A 22,448-nucleotide genomic window follows, 5' to 3' on the forward strand; every position below is an offset into this window, starting at 1 on the left:
TGCGTCGCACACTTGGGAGTTTGTGTGCGAGGCTCTAGTAACGTAATAGAAATATAATCACAAAGAAATGTAATCAGCTTGGACGTAATAGGTGAAAAAAGTACAGAGGTTCAAGCAGCTTTTTTTGTCGATTACATTTTGGTATAGACCAACAAAGAACCGAGATGACCAAGACGCGCAGCACTAGCCAGACATTTTTTTATTGTTGCAACTCGTACCAGTTACGAAATCTGACGACCCGCGCATTTAGAATGTGGCAGACAAAAAATATGGATGGAAATCAGGCTGGAAAGCATCACAAGTTGTCACCGGCACTTATTTAGCCAGTCTGCCTGTGAGCGTCGATTTCGTCACTATTGTTGCCCTGGACTAGCACCGCAATCACACGGTCACTAAACGCTTGTGCTTGATTGAGAGACACTGCATTCGGTGCAGAACGTAGTTTTCTTCTTGCTCTGGACAGTGCCTTTAAAATAAAGCCGGAGTAGAAAAAGAAAAAAAGCCCCATGGCCGAATAAAGGATGGAGGCTATATCTTACAACTACATGCATAAAAACAAGAATTGTAACTTTGGCAATAACATTTATTTAACGTAATAGAGGCAAGTGCCGCGGGCGCCCGGTGTGCCCGGGCGCCTGCGGTGAGCGAGACGCGAACTGCCGCAGGACTGGTTTATGAAGAGATGAAGAGTTTCTTGGTTTGTTGTTGCCGTTGGCATTGAGATGAAGAAAGAGCAGCTTTGGACACGTCTTAGGATGAGCAAAATGAGTCGTGACAATGAATTTGAGGGCTGTATTTTCGCCCACAAAATTGTATTTAATTACAATTGTATTTGAAATACCCATGTTTTAGTATTTAAATACACACGTCAAATACATTACCCAATTTGTAATTAAATACAAATGCAAAATACACAAAGTATTTAAAATATGTATTTCAAATACTTGTATTTGAAATACTGCCTATCCCTGATTGGGACCTAGGTAGTCTTCTGATACCATAATGAATCACCAGGCAAAAAAATAAAACAAAAACTTTTGGGGGTTGTCAGTGTCCCTTTAAAGAGGCACTGACACATCAAAATAATTTTTTTAAATTATCTGAAACGATTGAAAACGATGCCGGGACATTACCCTCAAAATTCGAAACTTGGGGATTCAGTATTCGTGAAGTAAAAAAAACAATTTCCAAATGCCGAACCGAAATACCCGCACAATCCGGGCCAGTGCAGTGACGTCAAATTTTGCGGTTTCCTATAAGTCGACTTTCTTTCACGCCTCCGTGCTGTTGCCACCGCGACCCGAAGCGAGGAGGTGAGGAGCGGGAGAGAAGGGCGCCGGCAGACCAGGAAAATCCAGTTTCTTCGTCTGGTTCTCCGACTCACCAATCATCCTCTGCTCGAGCGCTGCCAACTTTTCCGAGGGAGGATACAAATCCAGGAGGCGACATCACACCGGACTCTGATTTTTGGTATTTCAAAAAGAAGGGCCGAAGTGCGTTCGCAATTGCGTTGATAAACATGTTTTACGATTGCCGTTATTAAATGTTATAGAAATGTCGCCTACGAAGCTTCTAAATTTCATGATTTTTGACATCACCAATCAAAATAAGCGAGGAGGCGAGGAGCGTGACAGAAAAACGGCAAAAATAAAAAGGAGTGTGCACACATAGAAATGTTCTTTTTTTTTTGCGATGCGTCTTTTTTTCCCCATGTCTATGACTACGATTTGCATCGTTTTAGACAGTAAAAAAAAATACAACCTTTGGGGTGTCAGTGCCCCTTTTAGCCATTCAACCATTGCTAAAGGGTAAATAGAGGTGAATTTCAGAAATGCATAGTGCGCATTGTTTGTGCTAGTTTAAAAATATTGTCACGAATGAACAGGCAAAGAAACAAAGAATAACTGGAGAAATTGAAACGTTTAATGGGGGCGAACTTTTGCCCAAAACTAGAAAGGAAACAAAAGATAACAGCAGAGCATCGCAGGCGTCGAAGTCGGCGAAAGAGCAGAGTCGAACGCTGGGGCGAAACTGGCTCCGCTCGCCCTGCGAAGTCCCTTATGTACCCTCGCAGGTTTCTGGATCATTTGGTGTAGAACTTTCGATGCGTAGAACATTCAGAACTCAATCAGACGAAAATGTTCTCGAACTTACGAGAAGGACAAGTTGAAAGAGTAAATAAAAGGACAGTCCATTGGCTGGAATTGAACTCTGGTTTTCTGCGTGGAAGGCACGCGCGATAACCGTTAGGCCACGAGCACGCTACCTACTTTGTCAGCTGCGCTCGCAGCAATATCTGGAGATTGAGTGGTCAAGTGCCCAAATAGTCAGCATGAAAGCAGTCTGAAGGTATTTTTCCTGTATTTAGCAAGTGTGGCGGTTTATTTTTGGCTTGGTATAGTTTGGTAATCACTCTTTCATCATTTTAAAGGACATCAAAAAGGTATTAAAGCATTAAATGCTTTTTAACGCTACCCCCCAATCCCAAAAGTTTGTCCATTCCTCTCTGTGTTCATCCGCCCATCCGTGTATTTCCCGTCCATCCGTGCATAAAAATAATTAAATCTGTTAATACCATAATCTAAAAGACATAGAAATGTTTGCCCCCTTCCCACACTAGAGGTAAAGGTAGGGGTAACACATAATATGTCATGTTATGAAGCATGGTGTAAGGCACAAAAAAAATAGACAGAAGGAAGAAGATACATTTGCCTTGTGTCCATTGCTTTTGTGCCTCACACCATGCTTCATAAAGTTCACCAACTAGCCCAACTACAAGTTCCTCTTTAATATGTCATGGTTGCTTCACAGTGTTGTTGCACAGATTAAGTTCATAGATATTTTGTGCCTCAATTGCACGAACATTGTTGTGCATAGCAATCGTTAAAGAAAGCTCTGCCAAAGGCTAGTGCTCCAGCGGGAGTTGAATGCAAAGTCTGCGTCTTGTGGTTGCACATCCCAGCTTTGACCCTGCTATTTCGCACCTTCCCATTTCCTTCCAAGTATGGTATGTCCTTGTTCTGTTCCCCCTAGCCTTCTTCAAGCACTTTCACCACAAATGTGAATGTACTCACTTCCTTGTGAATCAAGGTGTCCGATAGCTTCCAAGTGTACAATTTCATGCCTTTGCATACTCATCGTACGTTTAGTTTTTTAGTGTTGACAAGTCAAATACAACAGCATATCCAAGTTTATTACTGTCTAATAGACACAATCAGTTTAGGGGATTTCAATGAGTTTCAACTCATTTTAGATGCCTTTAGGATTGCATATATCAAAAGGTAAGTGCTCTGACTTAGTTGTCAGAGCATTATTGTTATTTTATACCTACCAGGACTGGATACTGGAGACCAGTTGAACAGTTCACCCTTGTAAGGCACATTGTTGAACTGGCTGCACTGTACAGCACGGAAACTGGGGGCATCTTCAGCACAGCTCTGAAAAAAAAACTGCCATCTTAATTCAGGTAGAAGTCAATTAATTGTTGTATCTACCTTTTCCACCTTGGGAACTTCCTCAAGTAAATCATAAACCTATCTTATTATAATTTCTGTTTGGAAGGAAGAGAGGAGATACCATGCAGAAGAGCACAAGGGAAGTACAAGTTGTGCAGAAAACATACTTATTGACACTCTCTTTGTTCTTCATAACACTGACTCAAATGAAATGAGACAAACAGAAACCGTACCTGCGTGTTGCACATTCGGTAGCGCTTCCTCTCGCCGATGCAGTAGCGGCCCCCATATGCTGGCCTGCGTGAGCGGAACATCACTTTCAGCGTCATCCTTTGTAGTGGTAGGCAAATATTCTGAGTTTTCAAAAGTAGGTAGTTTCGAATAATAGCTAGGATATTCAATAGTATTCGCTTTGAGGTAAACTGAGGTATTCATACTTTTCGAAGTGTTGATCGTGGCAGGTCAGCTATGCTGATAGCGATTCTCAACAAGCAGCTGTGTACTGCAGGAAAGCAATACCCGTGGAGCTCGTGGGCTCCATGGGAGTTGCTTCCCCGCAAAGCAATACTCTTTTGTAATCGCGGCGGGGCCAAGTTTTAGGCAGCGATGCCTCAACAATCCACGTTCCTCATTCATGGTTGTTTGTATTTTTACGTTTTTTTTTTTTGTGCCAAATTTGAAATAGAAGAATACTATATTTTCATATTTGCATCTAGCAAGCAGGCATAAATATCCATTGATTAGGATAGCTGCGACAAATCTGTCGTTCATATGCCAATGTTCATAGGGTTTTATTAAAATTAACTGAGCTTAAAGTGGGCTAATGGAAGGTTGAGAAAAAACCTTCACGAGTTCAGCTGAATTTCCATTTAAGCATGATGCACGGTAGTGAAAGACAAACTATTTGATATTTGATTAGAAAATATTCGACCAAAACCACTCTTCGCTTCAAACTGCCTTTCATGCCTTTCATATCTCAAACATAGTCAGGAGGCCATGTTTTAAACAACTTCCCCTTAAAAAAATTGCTTGGTTTAGACATTCCATCACAAGCAATGTACTAGGTAGTGACAGCACTAGATGAGATTTCCAACAAGCAGCACTGTTTATCAAAATGATGCGCAATGTGGCACGTGGTGAAGGAATTGTGAATGCATAAAAGACTTTTTTTGTTCATTATTCATGAACCTCTTGTTTAGGGGCATTGCATCATTTCTTTGAAATGCCACCGTCCATACAATTTGACTCTGAAATGCTCTCCACGCACACCATATTATCTGGACTGTAGTTCCTGAATTATGCATTTTTAAAAGTTGAAATTTTATGCGGTGTGGACTATACAGGGATGTTTCTTCATTACTGTTCATGATGATGAGACGTGATGGCTTTTGTGAATGAGAGATTATGTTAACATTGATTTCTGTATGATGCAAGCTTGTTCACGCTCTAATAAAGCAGGCATTTTTCAAGGTGCATGGAATATGCACAAGGTGCACCGAGCGCAAACTATTTAAAGGAAAAGCTTTTCATTTTCAACTGAATTTTGCACCCTTGGACTATACACCAGGCGCGGACTGTAGTCCAGAAAATATGGTACTAAATTATCCTAATTTGATATGCAGTCCCTACCCTTCCTATGCAGCAGTGGGGGAGGGGGGGGAGATAGGAGAGTGTTAGTGCACTGCTAACACCCCCCCCTCCCCCCCCCCCCCCCCGTTGGTTGCACATGCCAGGACCTTATTGGCCATTGGCCAATAACATCCTGTCCTGTCATTGCTGGTACTCTCTCGTGACTACAGTGCAACCAAGACCAACATGAACAATCAAGGTCCATGCAGGGCTATCAATTTAAAAGATGGCAAAGCGTGTCGCAAACCTAGGGTGGTCACAGTGCCGCTCCGAGGACATGACGCCTGCTCCACAGCTACGCGAGCAATCGGACCAGTTGGACCAGGGGCCCCAGTGTCCGTCGATGGCTTCCGGCCGCTCGCCCATCTCAGTGCACTCGCCCAGGTAGCACCACTGCGCGCCATGGTCTACATTCATGACTTTGCCGGAAACATCCGTGCGACACATCTTTCAATGCAATGACTGTACATACGAACCCGGATATATCGAATTCAAAGGAGATTGTAAAATAGTTCGATATATTGATAATTTGATAAACAAAAATTTGTTAACTTAAGCTCCAGTTGAAATTTCTGCACGTCTTTGCTAATACCAAAGGGCGCAACGAACGGGACCTTACCAAATAGAGCATCTAAGAGCCACTAAGTACAGTTGAGCTTAGTTGGTGAAGACCACAAACACCGCGGCGTTTACGCGATGGTGTTTGGCCATGACAGCACCGGCAACAAAACACAAAAATAATTTTAAAAATGAAAAAAAAAAAAGGAAAAAGCAAGCCTCAAAAAAAAAGCTCGATCCATAGAATAAAGTTAAGCAACAAAAAACCTCACTAAATTCAAGCAGCAAAAAAAGAAAGGCAAAAAAAAAAAACGCCAAAGCCGAAGCTGCAAAAGAAAAGGGTAAACAAAAATAAGACTTTAAAAGTGTGATTGTGCTCAAACGTTGTTGTCAGCACACTCGACTTGACGAAGACTTTATTTTTTTTTGCTTATTTTACTTACCACATCTCGCGCATGCGTTCTGCACTCCTCATTTGAGAAACCGATAATAAGCATGAAAAGTAGCTTTCCAGTAAGTGCTTGCTTTGCCACAGGCTACAGCCAAACAATTTTGACAGCTCAAATGGGTGACTGCCAGGGCGAAGCCTTCCAGCTTCATAAAACATCCATCTGGAGGGCTAGACTTCGCGAGGGGCCAGAAATCCTGCTTATCCTCTCAGAAGAAGCCGATACAAAAGTCGACCTTCCCCCTCCTCGCCAAGCAATTAGACAAGAGGGAAGGGGAAAAAAGAGCCCGAGGAGGACTTTCCGCCAGGCGAAAGAATATTTTTGCAGGTCCCCCTTTGAGGAGTCGCGTAGCGACAACGGTGTTCAGGGGAAGAACACACACTGCCATTACAACAGCCAACACTCCCTGCTCTCTCTACGTGTGCGCGTGCCCTTCCCCTTACTTTTGGCATCCTCCACTTTTTTTTCCTCAATTTTTTCAGTTTTTTTTTTTTTTACAATTGCTTTTTTGCTGCATATGCTGGCTTGGCGGTCTGCCAGCCCCGCCCCGCGAGCTATGTGCTCGCAGCCGGCGCAATCCGACCGCGGGAGAAGCGACCGGCGGCTGTGCTCAGTTCGCTATAATGAGTGTCCCACCATGGGAGTTGGATACAAAAGGACAATGCTCCTATACTATTACATGTGATTTTCAAGAGGATGTTAGGACTGTTTGATATAAACAATAATTCGAAATACCCGGGTGTGATATAACTGGGCTCCACTGTATATTTGCAACTTTCACAGCTCACACCATTCCACTAAAAGCCCTGGATGCATGGCGCCATATTGTTTGACTGCAGTGCCATCTACATACATCCAGTCATTTCAATGGAATCATTCGAGTAAAAGAGGGAAAGCAGAGTCGTATATTGGGAGAGTCTGGCCAGTGGGTGTGGCGGCGAAGGTGCTGGGGAGGAGAAAAGTGGATGAGAGGGAGGAGAGCGCCGAAGGGGCGAGAGAAAGAAGGGAGCAAAGAAGAGACGAGTGCCATTCTGACGCAACACGCTTTCCGTACAGGGAACTGTTGAAGCTATGCGTCGTCTGCTATGGGCTGACTTCTTTTTTGCCCGAATAAAAGTTTGAGGTCAGACATCGAGAAAACTTCATTTGTTAGCTTTTTAAACAACCGAGGAATAACAGTATATCATTCTCTTGCCAGGGTCAGCGATATAAAGGAAGTAACCGAAATTTAGATGCCGATCCCATGCATTCCATCGGGCAAATGAATGAAAATGGCGGCTTTCCCCGCTCAGCTGCAAGTAGCAGGGAATTCATGAGCATGTGCTCACGCCTCTCGCTCTGCGCCGCGGGCCGATTGGCTCACTCAGGAGGGGGGTGTTACTGCAGCAAGATCATAAACTGGCCAAACCCTCCCCATATATGGCTCCGAGGGAAAGGACACGCGCCCCATCATAATAGTAGGCAAAGTGACCATCCCCCATAGGCATTTCAACCGATTTGGTGAAGTTGAAAAGAAAAAGGGTACATGCCATTCTCATCATTTGGGCAGTTCCAGTGGACTGTATTGCCGGAACTGTCCAAACGTAAAGGCTCATTTCTGTCTCCCGTCTCACACTAGTAGAACAGTCTATAAGGGTGCACTGGCATGCAGCAATCAAATTGGATGTCATCTGGATGAGTGACACAGAACAGCTGTGTGGGGTTTGGTCTCTGTGCGTAAGTAATACTCATTTTGTTAAATACGCGAGAAACTAGAGCCTTATCTCAAACGTTTATATCAGGAAAGTGTAAGCAAGCACAAGCGTTCTTATACTGAAGTCAATCATCCATGAACTAGGGAACGCAATTCTCCTTCATTCATTCCCCTTCATCGCTGAAAGTTGCAAATACTAGTGACCCATGTGAAATTCCTTTGTGGCATGAACCATTGTGTCCAATTCTTGTTCGTGTTAGCCCCGACAACAGCGGCACCCTTACGCGCTTTTTTTCTCTCGAACTCTACATCCCCCCCCCCCCACTTTCCGCTCCCCTAACCTAAAGCACTTTAGCTTCAGCTGCATCTTCACAAAGCTGAATAGCGGGATTTTTCTAAGGGCCTAAATAAGACAGATACCTAAAAAAATTAACTTTGCCCCACCCCCCCCCCGCCCCACCAAAAGAAAAGAAGCACAATATGTTGAAAGATGTGTACTGAGTTAAGAAGAATTTCTAAACTTGCTTCTGTTTCAATACATCAACACCAAGATGGAAGCACATATATGCTTTGGAATTGCTCAAACGAGTCTCGCTACAAAAATATTGCACTAAAAATTTATTTTCACTTTTGGGGGAAATGTTTTGTGACGTCCATGTCCTTTTAAGGGACGCACAAGAATCATTACAGAAAGGTAGGGAGGGCGGGAAGCCAATTTGGAAAAAGAATGCATGTGAACCATGGCACACAAAAGAAGCAAAACAACCAGAAAGATTTCAGATGCCATCCCTTCCCCTTAAACTATATGACAAAAAAATTTCCCATATACATATTTGTTGGTGAGATGTTGCCAAAAACTCTTCATTAAATAAAATAGAATGAAGCATTCATACAAAAATCACTTAGCATAAACATCAAGAACTCTGAAAGATGCTACCAATGCTGCTTTGAAATAAATAATTTAGTAGCATCAAATCAAAGGAATTTATTGCCAAAGTATAGAAGCCCTTTTCTTTTTCTACAGAAACAAAACTTGGCTTGTTTCAGTGTCAGAAAAATGGACGGAATGACACAAACTATCAGAATTACATCAGAAATGTATGTCAAATCGTGTGAACTGTTTAATATGTGTTTACTTTAATGTATTTTAATATCACCTCAAACCATTCTTTCTCTGCCCCTTTATTTCTGACTACACTCCAACGAATATTCTATCAGGCTTCAGACCAGCTGTTGAACCCAACGCTGTACCGGCCGGAGATCCATAGGCCAGCGCCTCACACCCAAACAAGTAATCTAAGGACAGTATAGGCAGTGGCTGTACCTTGTTCTTGTCGCAGACGGTCCCCTGAGCAGCAGGCTCCATCTTGGTGACGCACTTGCTCCCCAGGCGGCACCACAGCGTCCGGCACACTTCCTGGCACGAGCGCAAACTGCTGTCATGTGACCCCACCCACAAGCATTCCTCATGGGTTGCTAGGCAATTCCTCAAAGCACTACTCATGGGTTCCTTAGGGGTTCCTCAAAACATCCCTCATGGGACCCTCAGGAGTCCTTCAGGAATTCTTCAAAGCACCCCTCATAGGTTCCTCAGGGGTTCCTCAAAGCACCCCTCAAGGGTCCCTCTTGGGTTCCCCAAAGCACCCTCATGAGTTCCTCAAACTAATTCTCATTGGTTTTCCAAGGTCTTAAATCTAGCTGTTTCTTCCCCTAACTAAAGCGGTTTTTTTTTAATGCGATAGCATTATTAAGTTACTCACCTCAGTTTTCTGTCTATGTATGTCGCCTCTAATGTAGTCAATTTTCCGTTAAATATAGCAGAAAATTGACTTCACGTGGCCAATGCATCAATTCAGGTTCCCCGCTAAACTTAGGGAAAAATTGACGTCACGTGACCTATGCACCAATCCAGGTTGCTAAATTTTGCGGAAAAATTGACGAATTCAGTTTGCCTGCTAAATTTAGCAAAAAAATTGACTTCACGTGACCTATATCCAGTTTAGGTTCCCTGCTACATTTAGAGGAAAAATTGACTTCACGTGACGTATGCACTAATTCAGGTTCGTCGCTAAATTTAGCAAAAGGTTGACTTCTTGTGAATTCTGCACCAATATAGGTTCCCTGCTAAATTTAGTGGAATCAGGCTTCCAGCTAAACTTGGCAGAAAATTTATGTCCCTTGACCTATGCACCAATTCAGGTTCCCCGCTAAATTTAGTGGGGAACCGAACACCTGTCCATATGTGCAAAGATAAAGGCTAATATAGATAACCACACCTACGGTTTCTACATATTTTCCTCCGCCATCAATTTTCTTTTTAGACTGAACACAATTTTAGCAGATCTGAGTCACATGCACTCATGCAGGCCTGTGGGCTACTCAACCGCTTTATTGAATTAATCCTGCCACCAGGAGGGGCTCTTTATTTGCCATTTAGGCAAATAGAGGTTCCCCAAGATTAAAAAGTTTGAAAGCCCTTCATTTATAGGATCAAAAATAAAGACACTATGGTGATGATCTGATGATGATGATGAAGGTAATGATGACGCGGGAATGCAACGAACAAGCTCTCACCTCAATGCCATCGCAGTGCTCTGCAGCGGGGCCGTACTGCAGTCTGCACTGGTGGTCGGCGTCGTACATTGCTCCCGGTGGAAGCAGGGGGAATGTGAACTGGTGCGCTCGCGGTTCGTCATCCAGGCAACTGCCCCAGTCGCGACTGCGCAGATGCAAACATGTCGCAGAAAACGAAACAAAGCTCGCTATTTTCTCGCAACATTGAAGACCATATAGTCCAGGGGTACATGAAAAGATTTCCTGGATTTTGCTAAATACTGTTAAGAAAAAATCCTTGATTCTTATAATAAAGAAATTGTCCACGTTACCTTGTTGTGTTTGTTTTATATTTTCAGTAGCAGTCTGAGAAGACATTGGAGAAAACAGAGCCACATTCAGCTCAACTTGCAGCAAGGACGAGCAGCCCTGTGGTCTGGCATCCTAATAATTCTCCACCAATGTTCACTTTAGTCAGGTGTGCAAGAATTGTCAATACTGCAATCCAATATTCGTTCACTATATTAATTTGGTAGCTTCTTCTATCAATTGGCACATTGTTTGCAAACAAATTGCATTTGCCCACGCCAGGTGTGGGTGCTGTGCTTGCACGGAGACCAGATTTGTATGAAGTGAACATCTGCGCACGCGCCGTGCCGACAATAGCACCACCGCAGCAGTTTGGCATCAAGGTCGCATGTTGGTGTATACTACAAACTAGAGCACAGAGTTATGACCTTGCAACCGTAGCCTCCACTATGCTCAGAGATAAGAAAAGATGCAGCAGAGCTCTGCACTTTGCTGCAGCATGCATCAAGGTTGAGTCTCAAACCAAGAGACCACCTTCAAAAGTAAAGTGAAAAGTTCCAATCACACTAAACAACGGCTGAATATGCAAGTCTAAAACTAGATATGATGACGACCATCAATTCTTGGTGCCATGCATAGGATAGCCACTTTGACCCCGTCTTTCGTAGCTGCATGGCATTGTGCATGATTTCTAGCCCTTCCAATAAAGGACAAACTGTCAAAAGTGATCTGTAGACCAATCATTAAACACAAAGCCTTCCAAAGCTTCCTTTCCATCGAGCCAATTGATTGAATGATCAGTATACACAAAAGCCTCCCAACTGAGCCAATCGATGGGATGATCGATAAATACAGATGTTTCTAGACGAGCAATTGACTGAACGAACCATATATATATGGAAGCCTCCAAACATGGTTCTCTGTCCGACGTACTCAAGAAACCTGGTGATCTCCTCACGGCTGCAATTGGACCAAACCAGCGGCGACGGGTCCGAGCTCAGGTGAGGGGCCATCACGTGCTGGCGGAGACCGGCCGGTGCCTGGCAGCCGTTGTGCGGACCATCGTGGCTCATCCCAAAACTGTAGAGAGAAAACACGGACCGCCTGTCATGCATGCCGGCACACGGGAAACGCCTATGTCATTCACAAGGGCTATTTGTAGCAGAAGCTCCCGGCTGATTTGAAGGTTTCAGCCATATTAATCCATCCATCGTCTCAAAATCTGAGCGTTTCCAGAAAAGTCAATTGCAAACTATGACCAGCTCGAGAAATCGCCTGGCTTGGAAATCCCATCAAATACTTTAAAGGAATGAGATAACAGCAGCAGTTATGTGTGTGCAGAATGCACCACAGCAGAAATTGTTTGTTTGAGAGAAATCCATTTGACAAAATGGAGTAGCTAGGTTTGGTATCTGTTTTTTTTTTATGTAAAAACGTGCAACTGCATGCAAAAGGAAATGCAGAACAGAATTGTTGTATTTGGTTTGAGCGTCCTTTGCAAGGAAAGACATACCAAAATGGTGGGCTCACTGGACAGATTTTCGAAAAGAATAGCCAATACTAACATGTTATTGTTTCTGTAACAAACTTCCGAAAATCACCTTTTTACATTTTGATACCCTGGCATCTTGACCAAGCCACGTCGCAGAAGCTAGCTTCCACTTCAATTACAAAAAGAGGAAGCTAAAGCGCGTAACCAGCCAGACCAGGAGCCAATGGGCTTTTCCTATCACGCAAGTTCACAAGGAGAAGCATCCTTCCCAGGCAGAGCTGACCGACTGTTCATTTTTTTTCATGACCATCGCCGTTTTTGCCTGCTAAAGGGTATGGAGGAAAATCTTAATTTTTGTTCTGTGTATGACCAACATTAACTGTCTAAATGAAAAGAGTCACCGTCGCATGGTAAAGACATACCTACCTTATTGTAACAAAAAAGATGGCTAATGAAAGGCATTCCTTTCCATTTCTCAAATATTCAAGTCTATAAGGTCACTAGGACAAGCAAGTTAGTCACTTAACGGATTATTAAACTCTAAAAGAAAAACATTTCTTAAGACCTTGAATAGTAACGTATGTCACAAATAAGTCACTCTACCCAAAAAAAAAAAAAAAAATTATAAAGCAATATTTGCAAGAAACCTTACGAGTTAGAAGCGTTCCGAGATGTGCTTCTGCTTCAAGACATCAACCCAAAAATCCATGTGTCAGAATCGCTCAAAAGAGTCTCGCAACAAAAATATGCTAGAAATGTTTTTCTTCTGGAAAAGTTTGTTAGAGTTTTTCCAAACCACGTGACCCCAACCAAACAGTTCAATGCTCTCCCATTCGGGAATTTCTCGGAGCTTACAAAGACGTATGGCATCTTCTCACTTGTGTCCCATCTCGTGGGCGATGGTGTAGGCAAGGGTGAGGCCGGAGTCCTGGTTGACGTTGCAGCTCCGCTGTGGCTGGCACATGCCGGCCACCTCAGCCAATCCCAGCGTGGAGCAGAGCTCTAGGCCTGGAGCACACATGTTGAACCTGGGCAAACCACGTGTTGGAGTTGATCGTCAGTGACGGTGCAGCAGCCCGAGTCTCTTGGGGCACTCGGTTTACAATCTTGGCGATGCAAGGGATTGACCCATTTTGGACGGTCACTCGGGAAGAAGAGTTTGAGTAGAAGTTCACTGACAAGGTGTTGCAGATTGGAAAAAATTTGACGCTCACGAGAAAACGACGAAAAGAAAGAAGTTTGGAGACACAAGCGGAACGAGGCGAATGACGGACAGAAGCCGATCAAGACACTTCTGTGTAATGATGTGTATTCAATTGATTTATTAGTGTAAATACAGTTTGCGTTTTGTTTTTACGTCGATTGCCCGATTTAAATACGACCCCCACACAACATCTTCAATTCTGAAACACAAGGCGCCTACATTTTTACTGAAATTTGACCTATAGCCCAGCTATGAGATAAAAATATTCTAAGCTTAACGTTATAAAGGTTTTTTTTTTTTCCTGCGAGAAAACAGCAGGCAGAACTGCGTAAATCTGCCAATAAAAACATACTCCAAATTTATATATTCTAATAATACTTGAAAAGGTAATTTTTTTTTTTATGCTGAATGTGTTTGGGGGTAATGTTTCATTAAACAAATATCAAAGAAAGTCAAATGCATAACTGTAACACATAATTTTCACCCTAAGTGTGGAAATTGATTTGGTGCATAATTATTTAATTTATTTATTTATTGTGCCTACCAACAGTCATGGGCCTATAACGGCAGTGCACGAAAAAATATTCAGAACATAATGCTGCAAAAACAGACTATATAACAAGAGTGGAATGCTCCTCTTGAATGACAAGCAGTCATCACTGAAAATGTCAACAAACGATGTGTCAATATGATTAAAGAAATTCTGAATGCAAACTATACTCCATTCACCCCTGGGCTGAGACTGCATTGGGAGCTACAACCCCGCGGGATCAATCAGCCATTTCCCTCTTATCACCTGACCCAGCTCTCTGCGCTTGGGTATGGGCGGGACTAAGGCAGGAGCATGATGACGTGGTTAAAGAGAGGCGCATGACTGGTTCAACGAGGAAGTAGCTTCCACAGCAGTCTCAGTTTAGAAGCGAATAGAGTATAGTGGGGTCAAACAATACATAGGGTTAATGGCAAGTGTGCAATTCCAGTGAAAATGTCTCAAAGGAACGTTAATCTGGATATGCCATTTTGGCTCTTTCTTGCTAAGTTTCGTGGGGTAATGTTTCCCGCTAATTTTCTTATACAATAATGGCTTATACGATAAGGAATCCATTACTTATAACTACATTACATCAGAACTCAAGTAAATGGAACTTAATTATTCTTCAGGACTAACTTTTACACCTCCGACTCCAGGTGTAGACAAAAAGCATAGGTCTCCTGCAATGCCACCTAAAGTTAAAAGTTAAAGCCACTCCCACAGCACAAAGGCAGCAGTCACCTGGTGACAAGAATGGCTAGGTCGTGGTGATTCGGGTGACTCTCGTCGGACGGGTTCACGAACCGCTGCCACCGGCAAAAGCTCTTTAGCGTCCCGTCCGCTGACTCGTCCACCTGAAGTTGGTCGATATCCTCCGCTGGTGGAACTTGACCCTCCTGTTTGAGGAAACGCTTTCTTTATTAATGATATTAGTAATCTAGTCACTGTAACAGTAATAGTCTTTAATCACAAATGCAGTTTCTGTAAATTACCGGGGAAGCACCCACCCCACTTTCATTGCAAACTGGGTTAATCTAGACATGGACGCTTCTCCGGACAAATCGGTAGAAGCAAGATGGCGACCAATGAAGAGCTTTGAAGGCAAGGTGAACGTAATCAGAGGAAGCACACTTATTTTCACATGATATCCCCGTCGTCGCTGCTGGCGGTCTTGTGGCCACCGCAACGAGGTGAGTATTTTTGGCTGATGCCGGTGCTTAGAGGGGATGGGCGCTTAACATATAATTTGCAGAATTCCAAAGTTGCTCAAAGTGGGCACTTCCGCGTTATTTTATAGGTACATGAAGTCTGATCATAGCCAGGGGGGCTTCTGGAACCAGACCCAGCAGTAATAGTAATATTCATAATTATTGTTATATTAATAACCAGTAGCATAACAATGGAGGGGGGGGGGGGGGGCCTGGGGGGCACTGGGCCACGGGTACAAGGCATCCCAGTCGCGTGGGGGGGTGCCACCTCTCACCCCCTTACCCCCCCTACTTGACTGAGTGGTTGGAGGGTGAATGGGGGGGGGCTACAAAAGACAAAGGCCCCGAGTACTAAATGGCCTAGCTACGCCACTGATAATAACAATAATTCTGCTTAATTTCCATCATGTTCAACATATGCCAAATGGCTTAATTATCAACCATGTTAATTTTCTTTTTAACACACTTCAATTCACGCTCGTTGCTCAGGTGGCTGACCAATTGTCGAGCATGTTTGGGATAACCTTGCAAACTTTAAGCGGTACTAATAGGTATTACAATCGCATGCATGTCCAGCTTGTCGTGACAAGTGTGCACTAACCTGAGCAGCCTCTGGCTCAAGCAGGATCATCCTGACCAGGACCACATTGATGGCGTTTCCGATGCTCGCGTCGTGGAATAGTGTCGACACCTGAGAGACCAAGGAGGAGAGAGGTGGCATTTTTTTTAATAATGCGTCACCAAAGCAGATTGTGAACATCCGAGAAAAGTGTCAATATGACGAGACCTCGAAGGTAAGAACTCATCAGTTTCTGGTAAAAATATAAACAGGTCTTAACCCATGGCCTCTCACACTGGCAAATCTTGAGGAACCCTTATCTCTCTTGACTGACAGCTGAGAAACCCGTCTCTCTCTTGACTGACAGCTGAGAAACCCATCTCTCTCTTGACTGACAACCCCAGAAACCCTTTCCTCTCTTGACTGACAGCCAAAAACCATTCTCTCTCTCTCTCTCTCACTAGACCGACAGCCAAGTAACCCTTCTCTCTTAACTGAGAGCCGAGAAACCCTTCTCTCTCTGGTGAGTGATACAATAAAGCAGTGCAGAAGCCTACAGGCCCTCTAAACAATATTTTACATACTAGAGAGTGATTGCATGGCTGACAATTTTGCATCAGTGAGTGGCTCAGATCTTTTAAAATAGTGCTTAAACAGGAAAGACGCTTTACTTGGGGGCAGAGACGGTCGATGAAATTTGGGAGCTGGGGAACCCATGAGGGTACTCTTGGGAACCCCTGGGCTCCTAGGAACCCAGTTTAATTGGGAACTCATGCTGTAAATAAGGTTATATTCACAAGCTTTAATATTTTGCAAATGTGCCAAAATGTTGCTCTTGAGAATATATCACTAGCGAAATTTCGCAATGAGGAGCGAGTTTCTTGACGAACAAAAAAAAGAGTTATATTGAGGTTGAGGTACACAAAATAACATCAGTCGTTCTGAATGTATATGATGAAGGCACTTTGGTTTACGGGGAAGTGGAGATTATATTTGTAGCTCAGTTACCTATTATTAGAAACTTCAGTTGGGTGTTACCCCTTAATAACATCCAGTAAAATGCATCGCTCAATCAGAAAAATCCTGAACGCTTCAAAAAGCCAGAAAGTTCACTTCCTTAATTAGAGGGTCAAATTAGGGTTCAGACATAGTTTTGGAGAAGCATCAGAAAAAAAATCTACTATTTTATTGTTTGGTATAAGTTTGAACCCAGTGTATAGTCTACCAAAGTAAATCTAGTACAAAGAAAACATTTTTTCCTTACATAGTTTGCACCTCGTGCACGTACGCATGTAAAAAATTATCACACACAGCACAACTTGACAAATGCCAACTTCATTAGCTTAAAAAGAAGCTTGTACCATACATAGATCACTAACATATTCTGTCATTCATAAAATCCCTCACGTCTTGTCATAATAAACAATCTAGAAAAGCAACAAATCCCTGTATCGTCCACATCTGTACGCAGTACGCACCATGTAAAATTTTAACTTTTAGACATTCATTGCCTGCGGACTACCAGCCCCGAAAATACGGTACACATGAAGTCTGCCTTTATGGGTACGCAACTGATAACTTTGAGGCACAAGCATGCTGACCCACCATGTTGAGAACGGTGAGCAGATAGGTCTGCAAGTCTTCGTTGGAGTAGTACTCCACCATAGTGCGATCAGCCACCAGCAGTGTCTCCACATTGCGCTCCAGACTAACCGACCGCTTCACTCGAGGGCCGCCACCAGAGGGTGCATCAGGTACAACACTAGGATGTGGAGCCGTGCCTGCATGATTGTACAGGGCAAACAAAAAACCACATCAAGAGCTGCCCTACAAGGCAGTTTCATGAAACGCCTTTTCACTTTCGGTAAGCCGCATTTAACCACATTGAGCGGCTGCCACTTTCCCCATTACTCTGCATGCAGATGCTTAGTTAGTGATATTGCTTCTGGTCTTGGTGAAACATATAATTTTGTGTGGCTCTGTATAAAACAAAATGGGAAAGCTTAATGAATGCACTGGTGCAAACTACTTGCACTGGTGCCAAGCGGTGAAGCTTGATGTGCGCACCTGTGCCAAGTGGCGAAGTTCGACGCACATGCCAGCACCAAGCGGCGGAGCTCGACACGCGTGCCAGCACCAAGCGATGAAGCTTGATGTGCAAGCCGCACCAAGCAGTGAAGCTCGACGCGTGCTTCGACGCCAAGCGGCGAAGATCGATGCGTGAACCGGTGCCAAGCACCAAAGCTCGATGCGTGTACCGGTGCCAAGCAATGAAGCTCAAGGTGCAAGCTGGTGCCAAGCGGTGATGCTCGACGCGCGCGCCGGTGTTAAGTGGCGAAGCTTGACGCACGCACCGGTGCGAAGCAAAGAAGCTTCATGTGCGCGCCAGTGCTAAGCGGTGAAGCTCAACGCGCGCACCGGTGCCAAGTGGTGAAGCTTGACGCGTGCACCGGTGCCAAGCGGTAAAGCTCGACATGCACGTCAGTGTCAAGCAGTGAAGCTCGACACACGCGCCGGTGCCAAGTGGCAAAGCTTGACGCGCGCACCAATGCAAAGCTAGGCAAATGCGCCGATGCTAAGCGGTGAAGGCCAATATGCACATTTGTATTTGAATGTGTTTGAGTGCAATGCGGCGTCCTTGCGGCCAGGAGCAGTTGCTTGCGGCACGACGTGCGCCGTCCCGCAAGGCTTGGTAGCACGACACAAGGAAGTAGAGATTTGCTCAACTTTCCGAAGCGTTGCAATGCGTTCAGCCAATCAGAAGCCTACAAGGGAGACTAGGGTCACGACTTCACTCGCGCCACTTGGCGAGGCGTATCCGGTTCTTTGCTCGAAGAACTTGCTTTTTCATTTTGGGTAGGGGTGGGGACTGCTTTTTCCAAGGCTGCGGGGAAGCCAGCGGGATTGTCCCAAAACCGAACACTTCAATGCTGTCGTTGGGCGCCGCCATGTTGCCATGGATTTTGCTGACTATAGGTGAGCCGCTAGCGACGATCGTGCGTTCTTATTGGCTCTTGACTGCAGTTGAGTGCGCGACAACGCAACTGTGTGAACAAGCTTGGCGCAAGCACTTTTCGTAACGCAACACGTCCCCTTGTCGCTACGGAACGCACCGTGCTCAAATGCAAATGTGCGTAGGAGCCTTGAAGCTCGACGCGCATCGGTGCGCGTCGAGCTTCACCACTAGGCACTGGTGCGGGCGTTGAGCTTCGTCGCTTGACCCTAATGTGCACGTTGAGCTTCGCCTCTTGACACCAGCACGCCTGTCGAGCTTCATCGCTTGGCATCGGCCCACGCGTCGAGCATCGCCGCTTGCCACTGGCGCGCACGTCGAGCTTCACCACTTAACGCCAACGCGTGCGTCGAGGTTTGCCATTTGGCACCAACGACTGCATTGAGCTTAAACGTTTTTGTAGAGGCACTTTCTTTTACATAAAATTGTTGCTGTTATCCTGTGGCTAATCCCACTAAAACAATAAAAACAATTTGTGTCAATTGACAACACCAAGTAAAAGATTTGGCAATTCAAGCAGTCTATTCCACCATACCATATTACAAGCATGGTTTTGTTGGTGTTTTATTTTGTGGCCAGTTATTGATTATAGGCAGTAACAACAGAAAAACATTTAAGAGTTGTTGCACTCCGACTTTTTTTTATTAATGATTAAGCGTAAAAAGGTTTCTTGTTGCTTGATGCTCTGATGAGACGAAGCCCATAGACTTAAGTTTAGGAGACTAGCTGATACGAGCGATTTAAAGGGGCGGTGCAACAATATTCAATTGGAATGTTTTTCACTTTACATGAGCTTACTGGCACTAGTGAAACTCGAGAATACTAGCACACAACGCCATTAGCCAAGGAGCTCCTTTGTTACGGTGTAATTTCAAGGAAAAAGTGAGCTTTTCATTAAATCTCTTCTTCGCAAAACTTGATGACATAGCCGGGCGGTTGCAGTACCGCCCCGTGACTATAGTTGAATGCAGCTCATAGATTGAACCTGAGCATTGCGTGGGCACTCCATTTGGGCTCGTGATAATTGATAACTCGAGAAGCATTTGGGAAGGCGAATGACAACAATAGCCAAACCATAACAATGTCTAGAACTCAGCATGTGTCCTGTGCCCTGCCAACTCCAGAGCATGGCTATGATAAACGTTGGTGGCATATAATCGGCTCCAGATAACGTGGCCGTTTGTTCTGGCTGTGAGTTGAGGGAGCGAACGCTGCTCGCTTTTCTTAAATTTTTTTTCGTTGACTTTGATTGTGTGTGGTCAAAAACGAACAGGTGTTTCACAGGTCATTAACGTCAGGGATCCGTTCTAAGCGGTATTTGAGCAAAGTACAAAAATCTTTGCATCGCCTCTTTAAATGCGCATCAAAAAAGGATCTAGCACCCTGTGTGGCGCAGAAGTGGTCCTCCCCAATGTGCCCTCCGGGCGGATTGTCCAGTAGCGCTGAACGTTTGTAGACTAGATGCGGCTGTGGCCCGTGACCTTGAGCAGGAGCCAATGGCTCCACCAGGTAATCTTCCCGGTCGGTCCGCACAAAACCAGCCTGAAAAGTAAAGGCAGGTTCACACGCTTGCGATAGCTGGCGCCATCTATCGGATAGATGGAAAACAATTAATTTCCGTATATTTCCTTTTTTTTCGCGCATGATTCTTATGGATAGTATGTACATTTGATCTCACAAGTAACTGCAAAGCCTTCGTTTATGTAAAATGCAGTTCCAGGGTCCCTCTACAGGTGGTGCCAGCATACGTGTGATCTCTGGAGCTGGAGATGTGTAATTCACATCTCCAGCTTGTTGCTCGCCCTCCCGCTGCCGAAACGGGAAGCGCTCTAGTTCTCCCGCTCAGCGGGCACGGCGGAACTGCTCGCAATCATGGCTCGCGAAATGTAATTTTTGAATGCAAACAACGCTCTCCACTGTTCCAATGTAGTGGTGCAGCCGGTATGGGATTCTACCTTATTAGAGAGTTTTAGTATTGCGTAAAGAAACAAACGCTGTGCGTTTGCATTAAAGTTGCACCCTCCACGCTGTGGATGCGCGTCGTCGCCATGCTCCAATTCAAGACTGCAATTTGGAGCTCTGCGCACCCACAGCGTGGAACACGCAAACACACAGTGTTTGCGTTTGCCTGTATATGCAATACTAAAACTTACTACTCTTCAGTGTTGCGGAATGGGCACTCCCATTCCATTCCAATTCCATTCCGGGAAATTAGAGTTTTCGATAATTCCATTCCTTTCAACTCCTAGGAATGGGGACACTGGGCCCATTCCCACTCCTGGAATGGCTGAGTCGCTCCACTCCATTCCTCCAATTCCTGAACGTTAAAAGTGTCACTTGACAGCTGCATTACGTTGCAGGGTTGGGCAGAAATATTCAGAAATGTATTTGGAAATACAAATACTGGGATAGATGAAAATAGTTGCTAAGATACTGATACTCAAGTCTCAAATATATCTATAAAAATGTATTGTGATACGTATCAGAAATACATTTTAAAAAGAGGCAAAAAGTCTGGAAATACAAATACAAGAATACATTTTAGGGAGGGCAGAAATATAGATACTGATAATACCATACATTTTTCAAATTTCTTTGAGACGCCAAATGAGGCTTTAAGTTTGAAGTGAAAGTTTCTTTTTTCTTTTTGGTCTCGAAATTACTTTTCCGCAGGCTTGGCACTTCGCCTTGAAGGTAGTGGTTCCGGACGAAGAGTCCTAAATGTGTTTAAAAAACGTTCCATCAAGGATTGACCACGGTCCCTTCCCTGGCATCCTCTCTGACAGACCAGTGATGCGAAAAGACTTCGACCTCTAAAATAAATTCTATCAAAACATCACCACTTCCCTGTCCAATAAGGGCGCCCCTGTCAGCACTGATCACATGACGTCACGGTGGGATGAACTAGTATTCTTGAATCTGTAACTGTTGCCTTGAACATGAAACTTTACCCACGCTGCTGTATGACATGGCAATACATACTTTCGTTGTAGCTGACCTCGTTGAAGACCATGCAGGCAGTTGCATTGGGAATTTTCGAGAAAAGTGGACCACCTGAAGCATCCTGAAGCACATGTATTATCTTCTGTTACGGTTGAAAAATCGATGCAGTGGCATCCCTGTTATGACGGTCCTTCCTGCCGACTCTCCGCCTCCAACGCATGAATGGCAGTCTTCAAGTTTCGCCTAGCATCATTCAAACAGAGACCTCGTGGATTGCGACCTGATATTGCCGGCACAGGTGCGAGCTCTTCGAGAAACAGCGCACTCGAGACGAGTCGAAAGTGTACAAAGTCTGGGTCTGCACAGCGAGACCACGTCTGGCCTCCTTCCTGGGAATCGGATCACCAGAGCAGCAGGTCACGTTCATGTCGGCTGATGACGTACCCTTGAGCCGTGCAATATTACAGGCGCAAACGCAATCAGATATGTGTTGAACTTCACTGGTGAAAGGCGCCACCGCCGCCTCCTCCCCCCCTCCCACTCTGTTCTTTGCTTTGACGCTTGTTTTTTGTATTGCATTTTTTTCTTTTGCGCATAAGTCTGGTAGGGCCTTACGCGGGTTCGCAGTTTCCTGCTCATTTTATTTCTGAACAACCGACTCCCTGACTGGCTCGGTATAGCTGAACGTAAAAAATAAATAAATAAATAAATAAAATATAAAAAACCTGGCCCATTCCATTCCGGGCAAAAGGCATCTAATTCCATTCCCATTCCATTCCCCTCACCGTTGCCGCCATTCCATTCCCATTCCATTCCGGGGTCACGAAAATGCGGAAGGATTCCGGAATCTT

General features: G+C 44.5%; 1 protein-coding gene across 2 annotated transcripts in view; it reads right to left on the reverse strand.

Annotated features, from left to right (window-relative positions):
* LOC8040836 (A disintegrin and metalloproteinase with thrombospondin motifs 7) overlaps positions 1–22,448 on the reverse strand; it is a 75,525-nt gene that overhangs the window by 19,321 nt on the left and 33,756 nt on the right. For both annotated transcript variants that reach the window (XM_040205210.2, XM_040205209.2), the window contains exons 3-13: positions 20,037–20,196; positions 17,247–17,422; positions 15,684–15,773; positions 14,616–14,770; positions 13,017–13,166; positions 11,580–11,726; positions 10,359–10,503; positions 9,109–9,201; positions 5,332–5,477; positions 3,689–3,752; positions 3,332–3,437 (exon numbers count right to left, since the gene is read on the reverse strand). In XM_040205210.2, the coding sequence (XP_040061144.1) occupies positions 3,332–3,437; positions 3,689–3,752; positions 5,332–5,477; positions 9,109–9,201; positions 10,359–10,503; positions 11,580–11,726; positions 13,017–13,166; positions 14,616–14,770; positions 15,684–15,773; positions 17,247–17,422; positions 20,037–20,196 (1,432 nt within the window). The remainder of the gene's footprint in view (positions 1–3,331; positions 3,438–3,688; positions 3,753–5,331; positions 5,478–9,108; positions 9,202–10,358; positions 10,504–11,579; positions 11,727–13,016; positions 13,167–14,615; positions 14,771–15,683; positions 15,774–17,246; positions 17,423–20,036; positions 20,197–22,448) is intronic.

Source organism: Ixodes scapularis, unplaced genomic scaffold, assembly GCF_016920785.2.
Source record: "Ixodes scapularis isolate PalLabHiFi unplaced genomic scaffold, ASM1692078v2 PGA_scaffold11__112_contigs__length_91849675, whole genome shotgun sequence".
NCBI classification, from domain to species: domain Eukaryota; kingdom Metazoa; phylum Arthropoda; class Arachnida; order Ixodida; family Ixodidae; genus Ixodes; species Ixodes scapularis.